The following is a 20,289-nucleotide window of genomic DNA, read 5'->3' on the forward strand; positions in this document are numbered from 1 at the left end:
CGTGCGTACTGACGTCATCATCATATGGTTTTGTCCATATCCACAAAACTGACAAGCGCTCTTCTGTCACTGATGTGTCGTTTTTCCTAACGTTGTCCTGTCGACGCTTAGCTTCAGTGCCCTCTTTCTTTCAACGTCCACAGTGTCCAGTTCTACTTGTCCTCTTTTTTTTTAACGGACATGTCTGAACTCGGTACGACCCCTCGTCTCGCACATGGACTCACCTCCTTTAGCGAGTCGTGACGTTTGCTGTGAACAGGTTTGCAGGTTTGTGCGTTTTCATTCTTCGCTTTTTGTCAGTTTTTAATGACAGATAGAAACACGTAGGCGCCTCATCTTGATTTGTGGGATGTACATGGATTCACATTGTGAGCTGCACACCGGGTCCTATCTTCTGCCTTAACGTTTACGGATTGGACGCCGTGTTAGCTAACAGCTAAGCTAACAGCTACTGAGTGGATCTCTGCTGTTTACCCTGAATGTTCTCAGTCATTCAGTCATGTGCCGAATTAGCTGTTAACGTCTTCAGTTTGCTTGGTACTATTGGGAGTACTGACTGTCAGCAAAATGTTATGATACTGAAGATATCTATCTGTCTAAAAAGGCAAGTTATGGAGCCTATATCCTTTCAAACATATTCATTTTTTTATTTTCTGCAGCTTACAGGTAATATAACTGTGATTGAAGTAGCTGCTAGCTTGTGTTATGCAAATTAGCATTAGTGCATGACATAGTACTAATCACTAGTAGCCTGTAGTCTACTTTACATAGCACCAGATGACAAATATTTCATTTGTGGCACTGCAAGTTGTGATGAGAGCTCGTCTGGTAGCTCACAATTCTGGTACCGATAAGTGTAAAGTTGCAGTTGTTCGTACTGTGCATGGCTGTTATTGTTCCCTTCCAGCAGATGTTGGTGATTAAAGAAGAGGTTCACCCAGGATGGACCCCCAGTCGAAGACAGGACCAGGACCCAGAGCCACTGCCAATAAAAGAGGAACAGGAGGAACTCTGGACCAGTCAGGAGGGAGAACAGGTTGATGGGCTGGAGGAGCCAGATATCTCCAGTTTACCATTCACTATTGTTGTAAAGAGTGAAGATGATGAAGAGGAACCTCAGTCCTTGCAGCTTCATCGCGGCCAGAAAGAAGACAACAGAGAGGCGGAGCCTTCAACAAGCAGCTCAGCTAAACAGATGGATGTAGAAACTGGTGGAGAGGGATGTGAAGGATCAGAACTAGCCAGATACCTGGTTCCAATGAGTCCTTTAAAACCTAAAAATGGTGCAAAGACTTCAGACTGCATGACTGATATCAGTAATGATGATAATTGGCAGGAACCTTTGTCAGATTCTGGAGCTGAACCTGAAGAACGTGACAGTGATTGTAAGGAGACCAGGGCAGTTGGGTCAGGTGTAAATGTTCTGAAATATAAAGATTCGCTTTTACAATTTGCTTGTGGAGTTTGTGGAAAAAGATTTAACCGAAAGGCACATCTTCAGAGACACATGAAAGTTCACAGAGGAGAGAAACCATTTGGCTGTGATGTTTGTGGGAAAAGATTTAACCAAAAGACAAATCTTACAACACACATGAGAGTGCATACAGGGGAGAAACCGTTTGGTTGTGATGTTTGTGGGAAAAGATTTAACCAAAAGACCAATCTTACAACACACATGAGAGTCCACACAGGGGAGAAACAATTTGTTTGTGAGGTTTGTGGCAAAAGATTTAACCTAAAAATATATCTCCAGACACATATGAGAGTGCACACGGGAGAGAAACCGTTTGGTTGTGAGGTTTGTGGTAAAAGATTTAACCAGCAGACTAGTGTTCAGACACACATGCGAGTCCATACAGGAGAGAAACCATTTGGCTGTGACCATTGTGGTAAAACATTTAATCAGCAGACTACTCTTCAGAAACACGTGAAAGTTCACACTGGAGAGAAACCATTTGGTTGTAATGTTTGTGGTAATAAATTCAACCAGAAGACAATTCTTAAGACGCACATGAGAGTCCACACAGGAGAGAGACCATTTGGCTGTGACATATGTGGTAAACGATTTCACCAAAAGACAAATGTTATGACACACATGAGGGTCCACAGAGGAGATAGACCAGATGTTTAGGGTGCTTATGGAAAAACAGGCACAGTTACACAGCAAGACATTTTGTCCCATACCAAAATTATGATTTTAATGCACTGCTGCAATGCTCGTGCTACTCCTGGATTTGAGCTTAATTTCCACAAAATGTTTACAGCTTGTGTAATTTAGGTTTATTTTTTTGCTCAATAAAATTATAGTTTGTGTGTTAAGTGCTAACGTGTTTGTTTCATGCATGTACAGTGTGTTTTTAAAGCAAACCTTAATTTTCAGGAGCCACTTGATTCAAATACTTTGAGGCCTTGTTAAAGGGTGAAATATTTTGACTCATATAAAATGTTTGTTTAGGTCTGTAGCTGTAGAAACCATGTTTAATTAATGAGGTACTGGCGAGTTGAATATTCATTAGTGACAGCTGAAAAGACCTGCTGCTGTCGGAGACTTTTTCGATTTAACCGGTAGGTGCAGCATTAGTACTGGCTAAAAACAAGAAGCTACTAGTGAACCCATACTGCCAGGTGCTCATGGTTAAACAGCGTACAAGTTAATTGACTCAATTTTCTAACTTTGCCAAGCTCGGAGATCTTAAAAATCTTAAAAATGGGTTTGATGGGTTTGGTGTCTGTGGCCTGATAATCTGCAGTGTTAGCTGCACCATTGCACCATATGTCTAGAGCTCATGAACCCTGCTCCATCCAGTAGATGGATTGTTGTTTTTGTTTAGAAGTTATTTGATGATTTAAAAAAATGGTGTTTCAAGGTGTAATTGACAGGTGAGGTGAGATGTGCCATTGGGACAGAGGGAGAGAAGTAACGTGAGTAAAGAATTATTTCACGTTTTTTTATTTGTTTCTTCATTGCAAACAGTGTAACTTGACTGTTCCTCCAGAAACACACCTTTAACCTAAATGAGCATGATATCTATGTACACAGGTGTACAACCTGGAGAGGGTGGAGCTTATGACTCACACTACAACTGTAGCTTGTGATGGTTTCACTTTTGGGGAGCTGTCTTTACCACTACATATATTACCATGAAATTAAATAGAAACAGATAGTTTTGCATTTTGCAGCTCTGTTTTGTTATTATTACATGGAAACTACCAGGTGTGTTTGCAGGTATTTACTGTACTGTTGTTGGTGTTTGACTTTTATATTAGTACCCATCTGTTTCTAGCTGGCTGTTAACTACATAGATATAGTCATTGTTTATTCCAAGCTATGACCAGGTTATAACTTTAGTAATAACAGTGATCTTATTATATATTTCATTATATTAATATAAGAACCCTGTTACATTGTTATTACAGAAATATTACCACGATTACCTTATTATTACCAAAGCATTAGCCTCTATTACTTGTATCCTTTTTGTGAGGATACAATGTTTTCCTGTTGTGCAGTTTTTCCTGTTTGTAGCCTTTTTACACTCAGGAATGTTCACCAGTACAGAACAGAATGTTATTCCTGTGTTTAACCTTTTTATGATGTATCTTGGCTGCTTGTTTTTCTATGTATGACAGGAGTCTGACTGAGGGGAAAATGGAGCAAATTTGCTCCATTTTCTGGTCCTGATTCAGGGTTTTGAAAACAACCCTAAACTCATCCAAAGTTAACAACCATTACTGTTTTTCCTGTGTTTGGCCTTGTGTTTATTTTCTTTGAACTTATTTATTTTTATTTGCTTTTACTAATTTGAGCCAAGTTAACTTTGGATCTCATTCCTCAGTGACAACATGCTTTTGTAACTTTCACACAACTGCAGGATGTGCTGACAGTGTAAGTCATTGTTATCACGCCCTAAAAAAACACTGACGCATACTGCTGACATGTCTGAGTCTCTTTCAGCACTTTCCACAGCTTCTCTGCTACAGAGTTGCTGACTGCTGACCCTCGGTGGAGAGAAGAGCTCAGTGCAGCAGAGAGTGCAGCATGTCAGTCGATCAGGTTGTCTCCATGTTTGTCTGCTTTTTAAATTATTTTTAATGCCAGCAAAGCTCATGGAAAGTCCAGTCAAAGAACATTTTGATATAACAAATATCAAAACAATATATGTCAATGCGCAGTCTCTGTGGGTTTAAGTTCACCCAATCAACTTTGTGAAGATATTCTAATTATATGACCAGCACCTGTATTTAAAATGCATGTGCTGTGCAATGTCTAATCAACACAGTCCACATACGTTATCCTGTCTTCTAAAATACCACAAAATGTAAAAGGTAGAAGGGGTGGCCTTCATAGTGCCACCACCTTCATTATTTTCATTTTAGATCAAAGGAAAATGGAATTTTTGGTCTCAGTTTTCTTTCTTTGACATAATAATAAACACATTTTGTGTTGGAAAGGCCCAGATGGTAAAATCAAGGCACTACAAGGGTCAACGGGAACAGATACTGTAGATGTCATCTAACATTTCCAAAAGTTCACCCAACTGCATTTATAATCACTAAAAGCCATTAAACTAATTTTAATATAACCTTCCAAAAACATGAGGAAAGACAAAAGTTTTTCATGCTGTCTGTAATAATGTGTACAATGCTTCCAAAATCGTTTTTTCTCCTCTAATTTTAATAATTTGAGTTGGTTCACACCTGGTTGTGCACATTTTAGGATACGCTCAGATATAAACAAACTGCTTTTTTAAAAACAAATAATTCTAACATTTACCCTTTTGTTCTCTTATCCAACTGTGCAGATCCTCACACACACTGATTCTTGGTGCACAGCAGAAGGATGAGAGCTGTTAAGGGATGCAGGGCTTCCTCTGCTATCGTTCACACTCGGGAGCGCAGACAGACCATGTGACCTACTTCCTGGGCCTCTTCTCCATCTTCATCATGTCTTAGAACTCTGCAGGGCAGAGAGGGAAACACAGAGGGCAGGAGGTAAATGCAGACATGCACTGAAACTGTAATAGTCAGTGTGATAACAAGCAGGGGCCGTTTTTCTTCCATCAGAACAAATCCTGCAATTCTGTTATTGGGGCATGAAAAGTTGTATTTATTAATCTTTTGTCTATTTTTTGTCATTTTAAGTATTTTTTATTTTTTTTGTCTCTATTTGGTTATATTGTATCACTTAAGGCTCATTTGAGGCCTGCTGTTGGTGATATGATGAAGTTTTGGGGTTTTATGTGTCTTTATGTGTTGTTTTTGTGTCTCTTTCTTTTTTGGGTCACTCTCTGTCTTTTACCTGAGCTCTGTGCCTTTCACCATTACAGCTTTACATAAGTGTGACTTAAAATAGACATTTCATGGAGAAGTTTCTAACTACTGACCCTTAGTGGTGACTGCATGTTAGTGCATTAAAATGTAAAAGGTAAGAAGAAAAACACCTCTGTGGACAAAAATGCGTCCATTCCCGTCAGTGTCTAACGCCTGGATCGTGGCCTCTGTCTCCTTATCAGAGACGACGGGGCTGCAGTGGACAGAATGACAGAGAAATCTGTATCCATCAGCTTCAACACACATAGTTAATTTGAATATGTTTAATATGTGATTTCATAATATTTTATTACTGTTTTTTGTCCTTTCGTCTTATCCTGTGAGTTCAGTGTCGTCACAGCGGATCATTGTCCGCATGTTGATTTAGGACAGTTTTTACGCCGGATGCCCATCCTTACGCAACCCTTCCCAATTTGTGCCGGGCCTGGACCAGCACTGCACAGCTGGGGAGGGGAACGGGCTGTTAGGGGTTCAGTGTCCTGCCCAGGACTGGGACCGGGGATCGAACCACTGACCCTGTGGTTAATGGACGACTGCCTTTACCAACTGAGCTACAGTACTACAATACTAATTTATTCAAAGAAATTCCAAAAACGAATTAAAATAGCATTTGTATTGAGAAACGTTTCATTGACTTCTTTATAGTTTGATTATTTTATGTTTTTAATCACCTTTTCATGTTCATGTACAACTTCATCTTTCAAAATGACAAAACACATGGACTCTGTTTGGCTCCATAACCCAATAATAACCCAAACGGCTTCAACTACGAGAAATGGACGAGAAAATCCTACAGCACTTTTTTGTTAATTTACCCTTAAAAATACATCAGATGCATCAGATAATAATGGAATAAACCTTGATGATTTGTGCATTTTTATAAAAGAAAACGGTATTAAATTCCTTGCTTGTGTAAACATACTTGGCCAATAAAGTAGATATAGATATAACACTGAGAAATGGGGTTGAACTTGCTGGCGAAGCTCCGTTTCCACTCGTTTCATCATCCCCCTATTTCTCCCCATCATTTGCACTTCAAGAAACCTGGTATGGAGATGAGAATTGGGCTTTTTTCACCGGCCAGAGGTCACAAAGACGCAGCACAGATCACACAAGTCTGTCCTGAGCTCAAGCTAAACATTTCTATGGAGAAGAAAAGAGAAAGAATGTGAACCCCTGACTCCACAGTTTCTAACTACAACACATTAACATCATGATAGCAAAAGAGGAAAGGAGTCTAACATGAGTCAAAGCAACTCTGAAGATATTGGAAATCATTGTGCTACTCACCAGATTCAAGCTTTCTTGCAACAGCTGACCCCATCTCCATCTCCTATATACGGGAAGGATGAGGTCTGTTGGCCTTGCACCTGTCTCACCCTCCCCCATGGAGCCAGTCTCCATTAAAGCTTTGGCTGCTGCTGCTGCAGACAGGGCATGTCTCTCCAGATGTATTGGGACAAGACCCCACATGAGGCTTGGTAACGGGGTTGAAGTGGAGGACAGGCGTCCTCTGGTGGTCAAACCACAGGCCAACACTGGCACGACGCTCGTGTCTTGTGCGTGCAAAGTTTATCTGTGATATTCTGCAGAGGAAGCTGTTCTGCAGAAACCGAGGATGTCAATAATAAGTACGATGTCATTAATAAGTAAAGACAATGCAGGTGCAGTTCAGCAACATTTTATTTTTAAAATTCTCTACAATGAGACACAGAAACTGCAGCATTTTCATCTCCTCCAGCAAGTTTACATCAACACAGAACCAATGGCTTTTTCTCTCCAGATTAGCTGTGAAACAATCACGTAAATGGGTCAAAGCTTTGTAAACTCTCTGAAAGTGAGACTAGATCTACATATATCAGCTTTATACTGTGATAAATGTATTGTCAGGTCATTGTTTTAATGATTGCTCAGCATCAGTCTCTCACTTGGCACAAAACCTACTAAAGTGAACGCTGTAAACCTTTTTAAGGTTTTATGATCCCCACAGGTCCCACTGACTTCACTGATCCTCTGGAAGCCCTGCATTCGATGGGTATTATCAGTTGTAATTACCTTGACAATTATGCATCAGTAGGGACCAACTACACCTGCAGTTTGTCCTCATCCCACAGCCTCAGATAATGACCCATCCTAAGGCGTCAAAATGCACAGCTTTTCACATCGTTTGGAGAATCATATTGATGCCACGGATACTATGTACCACGGTGTTACTATTGGACGCTCCGGAAGCTCCACCATTTGACTTCACGGGAACGACTTTATATACTGTACACACCAAAACTGCGTTAGCGTTAAAGGTCGACTCCATGATGCTTTTGTGGGTTTAGTTAAGGTGTAAATGTACCATAATGCCTTTAACTTGCCTCTGACTTCCCTATATTAAAAGGGAAGTCACTTGGACGTCCTCCAAGTGACGTCATGCGGAGGCATTTTTAAACTAGAAGTAGAGAGATATTCAAAGGCACGTTAAGTTAGAAGATACAGTGTAAAACGCTACAGACAGTGACAACGACACACGTACTTTCTTGTTATAGTAACCACATGCGCCACGTTGTGTAATGATCGTCATTGCAGGGCACAATGTGTCACATTAGAGTCGAAACCATATCTCCTGTGGAAACGTCCTGTGTCTCTTTGTGCCATCAACCACTCTGTCCACCTCCCACCTCCCTATGAGACTTTTTCACTTTACCTACCACGTCATTTCTTCAGGCGTCAAATATTGTGTGATCGAGTTTCGAACACCAACGCAAACAAGCATCCGCATTTAAGGCAAAAGGCTTTTACTGTGAAATCACCTCTTCCTGTTCTTTTCACCTGTGTCTCCCTCTCTCTGTTGCCTGATTGTCTCATCACTGTGTGTTGACTCTCCAGCATTTCCACCTTTTGTATTCTGACCTGACTTTGTGCATTGAACCTGTTTTAGACCTTGGTCCTGTTTGGCCTCTGCCCCTGACCGGTATTGTAAGACTCTGGTCTCCTACCCTGTCTCTGTTCCACAGCCCTGCCTTAGGCTGCTCCCTGTGGATAACTCTGCTCCTGGCTTTTGAGTCTTGGACCCGTTGAATCTCTCTCATTGTTTCTGGAACTTCAGAATGATCACCTACAGTCCTTGCACTTATTTTTTCAATAAACTCTTAAACGTATCTGGAGATCTGGTCTTTCAATGGGGTCATGCTATTTAGTCGGACGTGCGTATACACACCATCACAGGTGCCTCCCGTAGAGACCAGAAGGTGCGAGTCATCTTTAGTGCCCTGAGAAAAGCTAAGGTTCCCACTATTGTGTTCCTAACCAAGTTGTCTTTGCCTGTGAACCTGCTGCACTATCTCACTGTAACCATGATACTGGAAGATGAGGAAATTAACCCTCATCTGTGGCTTTGTTAATAAGCCATTAAACTGGCCAATAAACTTCAAACTAGGTGGCGTTTTGTTTTTTAGTAAAATACCTCAGTGGATTGGTAGAAAATGTAGAAGGCTTTACACAATCTTGTCCAGGTAAAGATGATTTGCGAAAACCTTTTTATCTGAATCCATCATCAGGTCAGAATTTTGCTTTTGGGCGTTTTAGCAGTTAGTTTTAGTAAATCTGGGCATAGTTACTGTATGTAGGCATGTTTTTCTAACATCTTCTCTTGGGACTGTTATTTAGTGACAAAGAATGAAGCTAGGACTGCATTAGCTCTAACCTTTTGATTTATTGAAGCTGCTTTTCTTTCCTCCCGTTTTCTAGGACCGTAAGGATGCTTCGACATTTAAAACGAGCCTCACGATCGAGGGATTAGGCCACACGTGAATCCACAGTTGAATGATGAGGAAGTGGAGGCTGGAACAGCAGCTGTTCCACAGAAGTCTAGTCCACACCCAGCATGAGCACTTTGATCAGAATACAGTGTCTCAGTGATGATCATTTCAGATTGACGCATCACCAAAGGCAGATAATAAGGTTTTCTGCACGTTCAGCACACGTTCACACACAGGGCTGCAGGTCACAGGACGTGCAGAAAGAAACGGGGCTTTGCAGAAAAAGTCTTGTGCTTCGCAGTTATATAACTGAGTGTGTTAAATAACCCATGAGCAGAGAAACCCTCCTGGGCAGTCGTGTATAGATCAGTGATCACAACCGAGCAGACAGGGCCCTCAGTGCATCACGACTCATGAAGCTGGGCTGGAGATTTTTGTGAACGTCTTTTACAGTTTTTGTGCTCAGCTGTTTCCCTCTGGAGACATTTGTTTCAGAAAAGAAGCACAGACTGTGTGTGAGCTTTGTGCCTTGTGTCAGTAGCCCCAGAGGTTCAGCTGAGATAAAAAATGTGTTAAACCATGGACATTCAACATGATCAGTGGTGTATTTACAGATTTACGAACAAGACCTGACTAATGCAAATCATGGAAGCCGTGCTCGCTTCAGTGTCTCACATGATTTTGGCCCAGAAGTCTGAACATAAACTCTCATGTACATATTTCTCCGCTAGATACTTTATATAACCAGGTATGAAACTCACTGAGATTTCAAATCTCATTTTTAAGAGAGACTTAAAAATAGACAGCTGCATTAGCAATATAGCAACAAAACCACATTCACTCAAGTAAAACAGCTGTGATCCAAGTTTCAATCTGTTTTTTGGTGAGGTTGACCACTATGACCTTTAAACAACACAGAATATTCAATTAAAACCACAAGATACTTTAAAGAAGAAAAAATTTTACTTGGTTGTGACTTAGTTGCTTCAAGTTGCCAATGATATTAGTTTTTCTTTTGGAAAACAATGTAAGTTTAGTTTAACCTGACAGTAACCTCAGTTGCAGAGATGCTGATGCTCAAGGATTCGGCAAAACTGCCTGAAACAGGAATTTAGCTCTAGAGTTAGTTTGATTAAAGAAGAAGAGGTTTGTGGATTCTTACTCTTACAACATAAAACCAAGCTCAGAAGTTTCTTGGTGAGGATTCCTTGTGTGTGTGCGGTGTTGTGTGTTTCTGACCTTAGCATTTAAGATGCAGTGACCTGTGTTTGTGTCAGGTGAAGGTTCAATACCCTGATTGATTATACGGTGCGACTGCTGCACTTCACTGGAGGACTCAGAGTTAAACACCAACATCTTTCCTTTTCTGTGGGTTTTTGGAAAAAAAAAAAATCAAAAAATCTAATCTTTGGCATGAAGGAAGTGCTAATTATTTCCATTAAGCTCCCTGAATTGTGCGCACTGAAGCAGACAACACGCCTCAGAGCTTAATTGAAATCGACTCCTTAAAGACCCATTCAGCTGAGGCGTCGCATTTAACAGACATGCATTAGCACACCAGACTTTTGCAGACAAACCCCCTGCCCCACCACCCCCCACCCCCAATGTGTGCACATGCAAAGCTGTATCCTGTTGCAGCGTGTGCCACTACTGGGTGTAAAGACATAACACAGCGTGTAGATTGTTTGTCTTTTGTAATTATTCATGTGTATTTATTTGATTGTTTGTTCAGCTTTAATTCATTATTTTGACAAATATGACACTGTATCTTGTTATTTCCTCTACAAACAGGATGTTGGACTTAAAGGACACAGGGAGGCTGTTTGGACAGAGGAGGGTGGGACCATGACACATCTGTGGTGATTTCATTGGTTGGAGTTTTGGTTAAGTTCAATCAGAGCAGGATGACATCACCCAAAAGGAGTCAGCTTCTTTCAAATTTCCAGGAAGTGCAAGTTTTCCAGCAGCTTTTATGTCACCTCACACTCTGCAGGAGACTTGATTTAGATTCCTCACAGACATGAAAGGAAACCAGGTGAGATAAATATAACTTTATTTGCACCTGTCCTCTCACACAGTTGGTGCAGCTCCTCCTCTGGTTTATTTTCTAAAAGCAAAAGCAGCTAAAACTGTGTGATAGCCAGCAGGAACCTGAGCTTGTAAACACGCAAAATTAGTTTTCTCATATAATTCGACACATTCCAGGGGCAAGTTGTTGGAGTCACTGTGACGGAGCCATTTTAAACTAAACTGTTATCTGTTTCCCCGCAGTCAGAGCCTAATCCACAGCTCCACGTTCACAGCAGTTCCCACTTTGTTTTCCCTTCGGACGCTGCTTCTGCCTGCAGGACTCGGAGGTAACAGCAGTGCACACACACACTAATTACTCTCTGCCTCTGTCCTCTAATTATTGGCTCGTGCAGGAGGGAGATTCTTGAATGAACAGTCCCAGCTAAGTGTATGGAGGCGTGGTGTTGCTGATTGCATAAGAGGATGTTAAAAAATACTTCATCATATTGTTTGGTTGTGGAAGTTGTATGTAAACCTTAAATTCTACTATTAATAACATTTGCTGCTACAAATGCAATACACAGTCATGCTTCATAGTTAGTTAAACCTTTTTAGAAGGTTTATTTCCGCAGGATCTGATTCTTATGTAAGTCCTAAGACTGGATCAAGTAAACAAACAAAGCTAAAAAACAGACTTATTCATTTACTTATTGTAGGAATAATATGTGAAGTTCGACTTCAGGAACTGCTGCGATCCACTTCTGCAACAATGGAATTAACTAAATGTTTCCAGTATCTGTTCGCCAACCCTGTACTTCAGCGCACACACTCACACAAACACACAGACACACACAGACACACACGGACACACACACACACAGACACACGCACACACACACGCACTTCACCCTCCTGACGTCTGGAAAGAGATACGGCAGCATTTGAGCTCACACGGCCCTTAGACTGGTGAACAAACAGAGTCTGGACCAACATACACAAACTCCCTTTAATCCATACAACTGTTCAAACTTTCTAGCACAAACTTTTTACTGCTGGTAAGAAGTACTACTGCACATGGGTCTGGTTTTCATTGGACTTGTTTGGCTATTGTCTTCTTGCAGTATTTGCACTTGTGCACTTTGCTTCCTGTTGTAGTTGAACTTTTTGTTGAGTTTAACTATTCGTAGCCCGTGTGGTTGTGTGTTTTGTGTAGCGCCATGTTCCTGGGGGAACATTGTTCCCTTCCACTGTGTAACTGTACACACTGTATGTGGTTCCAATGACGCTTAAAAAGCCACTTGAATTGATCCACTTTCAATTGAACCTTGATATTTTCCTGTAGAATTTCCGAATCATTCCCTCCATTATTGATGGCAAGTCATCCTGGACATGAGGCACCAAAGCAGGCCCAGACCCTAAAATCACCACCACCATGGTTTCACGAATGGGAGAAGGTTCTTATGGTGCAATGCAGAAGATTCTTCCAACAGTTGTCCCGTTTTCCCACATGGCCTTAGAGAAACTGCAGACAGTGACTGTTGTTCACTGTTCTCCTGATGTTAAACTCATGAATATTGATGTTAACCACTGCAAGAAAGGCCTTTAGTTTCCCAGATGTTACCCTGGGGTTGCTTGTGACCTCCCAGACTCTTCCCCACTTGGCTCTTGGTGTGATCTTTGGTGTGAGGAGGGCATCTGCTGTGACCCTTCTGCAAACTGCTGTTACGTGTTACCTGTAATCTTCACATAGGTTTGCACGTGCAGATATGCAAGTATAGTTAATTTGGCTGAATGCATATGTACGTCATTAGGTTCTCATTATGAAGTTTTATAGATGCTTATGTTAATCTTCCAGCTGTGTTTTTCTCCTGAATAAAAGGAAGGACACAGTGTATTTTCACAAAATATCCCACTTTGCCAACAATAATGAACATAGAGCCAAATATCTGCCTCTCGGGAGCCATTAAGCACTGCACTGGTTCACACCGATCGTAACACAGCCCTAAACTTAACACATTTGTGACAAGTTTTCATAAAGCCAAAGAATGGTGAAATGCTCCCAGGCAACAGAATTAAAGCCAGTTTCTAAGTGATTTTAAAATCTGGTGTGGATCCAGTCTCCAGACCGGTGGTTTCTGTGGTGCCACAGTGAAACCAGAGCGGCGTAGGTCAACAAATGTAGCTCCCTGGACCGAGCTGTTAAAGCTGAGCCGTCCTCACTCATCAGAGTGAAGTCTCATTCTGCTTCTAGTTTCTAATTGTAGCTCCACCTCCAGCACTTGAGTAAATAGTTACTTACCACCTCGGATCACTTATGAAACTGCAGGTCAGATCTGAAAAAGGAAGTTGTGGTTGGAGCCTTTTAGCTGGAAATCAAACAAAAGTGCTGCAGTAGACTTTAGTTTGATCTTTGAAGTGCTGATACCTGTGACTAACATCAGGAAAATGAAAAAGGCAGCTGGATATTTTTGGTGTCCTGGATGAAGAACAGCCTTTATTTATAATTTGTAACAGTCTGACATAGAAGGGTTATTATAGATCATTCAGAAGAGGATTATTTGTTCTTTAAAACACTTCGACATGCTGTTAAACACAATGACAGAGAGTTTTTTTTTTTATAAAAAAATGCCTTAAAAGAAAACCGTGTCAGAAACCGTAGTTGCTAACTGCATCTGTTGCTAGGCAACAACCCTGACATTAACAGTTAGCATCCTGAGCAAACTCACGTATTGATGCAGATCCACTGAAGAAAAGCAGCATTTAGCAGCAAATGACTATTTAATAATTGTTTGAAAATTCTGAAATCCATTTATTAATATTTTAACTCTAGAAAATGAAATGGCAGCTAAACCTACACACTGCACTCGCCCAGCTGCATTCACGTCATTCATTATAATGATTATTATTAATTATCCCATCAAGCCCCGACCTTATGGTGGCTACACATCAGACAGAAAAGTCTTATTTAGTCAATTCTTGCAGACTAAATAACAAGTTGAGTCTTTAGCTCTATCAAAGCTGCCAGGACACATTGATTTGACTGTAAAGTCTAAACTCTGCATGTGACCCACTGCCAGCTCGCTCCACCAGTCAGTGAAGTGAAGGTCTTGTTGTTTTTAATGAATGAAGTCACTGCCGAGAGCAATTAGTTTGATTTATTTGGCTCAAGCTGTCAGTTGTGAAAGACTCAGACCAGCTGCATCATTTCTGATAAAAATAATTTTACACGGTGCATTTGCATCCTGCACCAGTATTTTCCTATGGTGTCCTTTAATGAGTGTTAGACCCCCTACCCCCCAGACACGCCATACTATCAGTGATTTTCTATGCTTGTTTGCATAGCATCTCTTCTCGCCGTCAGAGATCCATACACAAACTCTATCATCGAGTAACAGTGGAAGTACGGGCCTCAAAAGTCCTCCACTACAAGTAGAAATAAGACCTGCACTTCAGTTAATTCACTCTGATGAAGTACAATGCAGTACAATGCAGTACAATGCAGTAGGAAAACCAAATCAACTCGATGCTGCTTGTTCCTCGTGCGGCTCATAAATAACGTCTCTGCAGAAATTTGGAAATGTTCAGTTGTTTAAATTGTGAAGAGAATTTCAAGAAGAGAACCACCTTCTGATTATTTATTGTAAAACATCATTTATTTCATTTCTTCTATTCATTAATTGTCCCTTTAGTTCTTATTTATAACATTTATGTTGAACAAAATTCCATCCCATATCTACCTACCTACCTACATATATACAGTATGTCTATAGATATATCTATCTCATATCTCTCACTTGATGTTGGATGTGACTTGAAAGCATGATCTCCTCTGCTTGTGTTTCACCCCAGAAATCCATCTTATCCTCTCCTTCCTGTTTCCAGGGAAACAGCAGACATGCAATGTATCAGAGCAGAATGTGACGTGATGAAACGAGTGGAGGTGGAGTGAAAAGACTTAGGAGTATTCATGTCAGAGAAATCAAAAGTCAAAAAATAGGATCCGGAATGTGGATGCTGACTGTCCTTCCAACAGCTTCATTCTCATTGAGTTCTTTTTCCCGAATTGATTGTTCATCACTTCTAATGTTGCTCTAATGCTCCCCAGTGCCTCTGCGTTTCAAACGCTCTCCATAAACAAAGCTGTGTCCTTCCTCTGGCTGCCCCAGTTTCTATCTCAGGCTGGTCAGGTGTTAGAGGACTGGGTTCTGTCTAAATGTGTCACCCCAGTAGTGGGCTGGCAGCCTGTGCTCAGGGCAGAATGTTCCCCTCTTCTGCCGCAGTGTCCTGTGGGACCCCGCACACATTAAAAGTAGTTATTGGATTGATGGGAAACACATTCGTCCTGATGGAGACAGTCCTCCAGTAAAATATGACTCCAAACCATTCAGGCTTGAGGACTTGTTACACTGATGGTGCTGAACTCTTTCTTCTCTTTTTGTGATTGTAGAGACCCGAGATTGAAGCGGAACCTTCAGACAGGGAGTTGGGCAACATGCACGTGACGTTGACCCGGACTCTTGTGGAGCTACCTGGATCGGAGATCAGATGACTGAGGGATGGAGGTAGGTTTCATCATGGCAGCACTGTAACAGAAAGTTATTTCTACGTACTTCTACTTTCTGCTTTGGTGTCACTGCATGTCAAACAAATATTGCTCAGTACTTTTTAGGGGTGGGGAGACACAATAACCCTTTTCAATTTACGTAACGTGCATCGCAAGTAGGAAGTATATTAAGCAGTATTTAAGCACTTCATGGAATTGGAAATAACATGAAGTTAATTTTTGATTGTAACAGTTTGGTGCCTCCCCTGAAAATACCCAAATGTTTTCAGTGGGTGACAGGTCTGGACTGCAGACAGAACCGTTTAGCACCTGGACTCTTAGTACTTAGCCACGCTGCGGTAATATGTCCAGAATTTAGTCTGACACTGTGTTGCTGAAATACACAAAGATCATTCAACATAAATGAAGCCTTTGCTGATGTGTAAGTGTGCATCAGTGTCCCCCCCACCCCATCACAGATGCTTATGTACTGAGCACTGATGATGAGTCAGATGCTCCCTCTCCTCTTAGGCATGGAGGACAGAGCTTCCACGATTTTAAAAATGAATTTTAGGTTTGAATCACCTCAGTCCATTTGAAAAGGGCTCCGGCTCAGAGGAGGAGGCTGTGCTTCTTTATATACGGTTGTTTCTGTGTATGGTGGAATTTTCCATGTAACTTACAAAACGAGTTCGCTGAAATGAGTTTTTAGATTTGTTCCTTTCAATGCACTGAGTCTTGGGGATCGGCCGTCGGATACAGAGACTTCTCTGGACTTTAATGATTAAAATAAACTATAGGACATTATACTTAAGGTGTGCACTTTTTTTTAAAGAGTGATAAACTCAGGGCAGCTGTAGATCAGTAGAGCAGCTGTCCACAAACCACAGGCTCGGTGACTTGAGTCTCGGTGCCTCCTGGTTACATCCCAAAGCGTTGGTCAGGCGAGCTCTCCTCAAACACGAGAGAGAGTTTTGACTGCACATTTGCAAAGACTAGTTTTTCTCAGTATAAAAGCTTCCTTCTATCCCCATTTCAAATTGTGAACCTTGTTTCTTTAAGCCATCACTCTATACGTGCTCTTGGCAGGCAGTTGCAGAGAAGCTGCCAGAACTACTTGTTCGCACAGAGGATAGAAAACTGCTCAGACTATATGTCTATTAATAATAAATGATATGTTATATAACTATTCATCCATGCAACAAAGAGCAGTGTGCACAATAAGGATGACGGGAGGTCTGACAATGACTGGATTTGTGCCTGGATGGATCCTTTTCTCCTATTTTGGCAGCTCAGACTTTTCTGTGGCTTCTGCGTGGGTGAAGAATTACAATCATAGTAAGAGGGAGAAGGAAAAGTTGCTGTCAGGAGTCCAATCTGATGTGGAAGGGAGGGAGGGAGGGAGGAGACGGATTGTGAGAGGATGAATGTTGTGATGTGGGGGAGGGGGCCCTCATCCAACATGTATGAACAGTAGGATTAGAGAGGGGAGCCAAGTCCTGCTGCATGTCTTTCCTCTGTGTTACATCACAGTCTGTTCATGGGGGATTTCTAATTTCATTTTTAATTTTTAAACATCTCTTCTTATCTAACTGAGGGGAGAAGCACAAAACACACTCTCTCAGTGAAATTCCTCACAGAAATATTTGCTGTGCAGATAAAGACGCACCAGCTTCAGCCTGAAACCCTGAAGTTGGAAATAGAAACACATTTTCACCCGCTCTAAGACTGTACTGCACCTCTCGGTCAGCTGAGCATGTTCAAGCAGCACAGTATCCTATCCATAGCCTCCTAACCCCCCCCACCCCCCACCCCTCCACTTTGCACACCGAGCGCAAAGAAAAAAAAGCTCCATAATTTGTGTTCGGGCGCATTAGCGAGCAAGATGGCGCTCTCGCTGTCAGCACCACGGACAGCTCCCAGCGAAAACTGGACGTTTGATTTTTAGTTTGGCTTTAATTACAGACGTGTCACGTGTCTGCTTTGGGACGAGCGGAGCCCCTTTTTTTGGGGGGGGGGAAGGGGGTTGTTTGCTGTGACTCCGATCAGGTGCTGGGTGAAGCTTTGCGCTAATCGCTGCAGCCAGAAAGGGAAACTACATTCTGGATCAATTTGGCTCCTGTTAAATGGCTCCAGTCTCCGTTCCTCCACCTCATCTGCAGTGACATCCTAGATCTTGGAGTTCAGGAGGAAAATCCGAAACAAACCCAAAGCACGAGTCAGGCTGCGGAGGAGCAGCAGCATCTGTCCTAATCACGCCGGTGCGTGGAGCAATGGAGGGGCAGGTTCGGACACGGGAAATGAAGCTGTGTTCAAGAAATAGTGTTGCCTAGCTGCTGCCCCCCTCCACCACCAAGACCTGCAGGTTTTCTTTTGCTTCGCGACCCCGGCTATGAAGATGTTGATGCTCCTGGCGACGATGGCCTCATTTTTCAGCCCCGGCTTTGCGCTCACCTCCCATTTCAGCTCAGGTGAGTCGACATTCCGCCGCTGACAATGTGCTGCTGTTTATTCTCAGTCCTTGCAAAACAGCCTGGGTTCACCCATTTGTATAGGCTGACCATGGCTACTGTGTGTGAGTGTGTGTGTGTGTGTGTGTGTGTGAGTGCGTGCTGCAGATGTGAGTTAAAGAGGAAAACGACGTAGAGAAAAGTCGTGTAGAAACGAACTTCACAGACCTGCAGCTGAGCAGTTTAAAGGAGCAGTACGGTGAAGGTGAAATGGGGGAAGAATAGTGGGAGCACGGGAGCAGAGACCTTCCCTAATTGGAGCAGGACCTCTTTTTAATTAGAATTGGAAGAGAAGAGGATCATGGGAGAGTCTGAACGGAGGCAGATTGTCTCATTGTTTCCCAAATCATGGTGAAATATTCACTGGAAACTCAAATAGTCCTGGTTTTATTGTGCACCAGCAGCTCCAGGGCCTGTCAGTCAGGGGGTTTCCATGACAACCACAGGGCGCAGCAGTCTTTTCCCATCTTGTTCCAAGTGGATGCTGGGATAACAATGTGTGTATTTCTACCTGTATTCCTACAAGCATTGAAATGGTGCAAAATGCAGTGTCCAGGGAAAACGTGCACAATGGTTGTCTTCTGCTTCACGTCCCTTAGATAGTGATCCTGCCCTTTTCAAAACACATTCATTCAACTTCGGAAATCAAACCGCTTCTAAGCGTTTTTAGCCTCTGCAGCAGTCGGTTTATATCACATGATGATGGTCACAGAGATTCATGGGGAACCGTCTGCACGCTGACTTCAAGCCACATTTGGATCTTTGACCTGTCACAATCTTCTGGTTCCAGTTTTTCATTTTTAATGGTAGCAAGTCCAAGCGTGCAGGTGTTTCACTTGCCCTGTCATTACCGTGGACCTTCTCGCTGTGGGTCTCGCTGAATTTGCACTCGCCTCCACTGTTGCAGAGACTTGGGGAATGTGGCCGCCGATGGTTTTTCGGGTCAAGCGGGCCGAGTGTAGACTGAGTGAAATCATCCAACACCGTGTGTTCATGGCTGTCTTGTTCCATCGAATATTGGAGGCGTTTCGTGGGGTTAGTGATCCACACATTTCCACAACATCCTTCCTCATCATTTGTCATATGGTTGTAATTGATAGTGCTGTCATTCCGCTCGTTTGGGATGTATGTAATTGACTGTGTTGCTCTGCACTGTGCGTGACGGCCTTTGAGAAAACAACATGTCTTGGGAACTTTTTTCCCTGTTTAAAATCTTTTTCAGGGAATTTCTTCTTTTCTGATGTGAAGGGCTGAGTCCAATATAAATATAAACTTTTGGGGTTAATTCTTGGATAAAGCAGCATTTAGGAATCGGACAGTTCATTTGTGCTTCCGAGTAATTGTTTGTGTTCTATATGGCTGCACGTGTCTGGGGTCTATAAACGGCATAAGTATCGAGCTGAAAGGGGTTTGAACTTATTAGATGATTAAAGATTATTTGACAACAATTTTGACAGTTGTTCAACAACTGATTTGTGTATTTAATTTTTGTCTGTTCATCCTTTACTTGTAAATGTGAGCTGTCAGGAACATGTGCAGGGGGCAAAAATGTCCACTGTGTCACTTTCACTAGTACTATTAACTGTCAGGGTTTAGGTTGTGAGCATTGCCTGGTAGAAAACTGAGTATCTTCCCAAAATACCGGAAAGTCCTTAGTGGGAATGTGGACAGAATGATTCGATATGTCAAATTTGATTGTGGAAACCTAGAGAATTTCTCTGACAGGTTATAGACCAAATCATTAACACAAGCAGATGTTTAGGCAGCTCTGAATGGTAATTTTATTCCATGATAGTGATGGCAACGGACGGACAGAGCTACTGGGAGGTCACACTTTGTTTCCATGTGACGGAAGCATCAGTAGTTCTGACTCTGATCTGTTCTGTCATGTGTAGTTTGAGGGATGAGATGAGAATGTTAAGGCCACAAAACTGCAGACGTGGAGCTGAGAAATCAGAAAGCGAAAGCCGAACACAGACGGGACAGGAAGGCACACAAGTTGGATCAAGCCAGGGTGACTGTGATGGATGTAGGGGTGACATCACTGTCCAGTAAAAGCAGGGCTCGTTGTCAGTGCTGCTAGTGGAGGGGGAAGGTTTTACTGGCAGTGCTGGCTGGTTTCCCAGGCTCCATGCAGGTTATCCAT

General features: G+C 42.2%; 2 protein-coding genes across 8 annotated transcripts in view; both read left to right on the plus strand.

Moving 5' to 3' along the window:
• Positions 1-24: 24 nt before the first annotated feature.
• On the plus strand, positions 25-2,319 carry LOC137105977 (zinc finger protein OZF-like). 3 transcript variants are annotated; one of them, XM_067488888.1, is made up of 2 exons: positions 25-267; positions 908-2,319. In XM_067488888.1, the coding sequence occupies exon 2, from the start codon at positions 911-913 to the stop codon at positions 2,129-2,131; it is 1,221 nt and encodes a 406-aa protein (XP_067344989.1). In that variant the 5' UTR covers positions 25-267; positions 908-910; the 3' UTR covers positions 2,132-2,319. The 3 variants fall into 3 exon arrangements, with proteins under 3 accessions (XP_067344989.1, XP_067344987.1, XP_067344988.1); XM_067488887.1 differs by having other exon boundaries at positions 26-267; positions 911-2,319; XM_067488886.1 differs by having other exon boundaries at positions 25-2,319.
• Positions 2,320-10,973: 8,654 nt separating this feature from the next.
• The window catches only part of aatkb (apoptosis-associated tyrosine kinase b), a 48,447-nt gene continuing 39,131 nt past the window's right edge, over positions 10,974-20,289 (plus strand). For 2 of the 5 annotated variants that reach the window (XM_067487745.1, XM_067487748.1), the window contains exon 1: positions 17,538-18,104. Coding sequence is in view for 1 of the 5 variants with exons in the window: in XM_067487739.1 (XP_067343840.1) it covers positions 18,026-18,104 (79 nt within the window). In the remaining 4 variants the exon portion in view is untranslated. Of the gene's footprint in view, positions 11,116-11,351; positions 11,438-15,521; positions 15,653-17,535; positions 18,105-20,289 lie in introns of those variants that run through there. The other 3 variants (XM_067487740.1, XM_067487741.1, XM_067487739.1) reach the window with 3 other exon arrangements.

Source organism: Channa argus, chromosome 20 (genome assembly GCF_033026475.1).
Source record: "Channa argus isolate prfri chromosome 20, Channa argus male v1.0, whole genome shotgun sequence".
Lineage (NCBI taxonomy): Eukaryota > Metazoa > Chordata > Actinopteri > Anabantiformes > Channidae > Channa > Channa argus.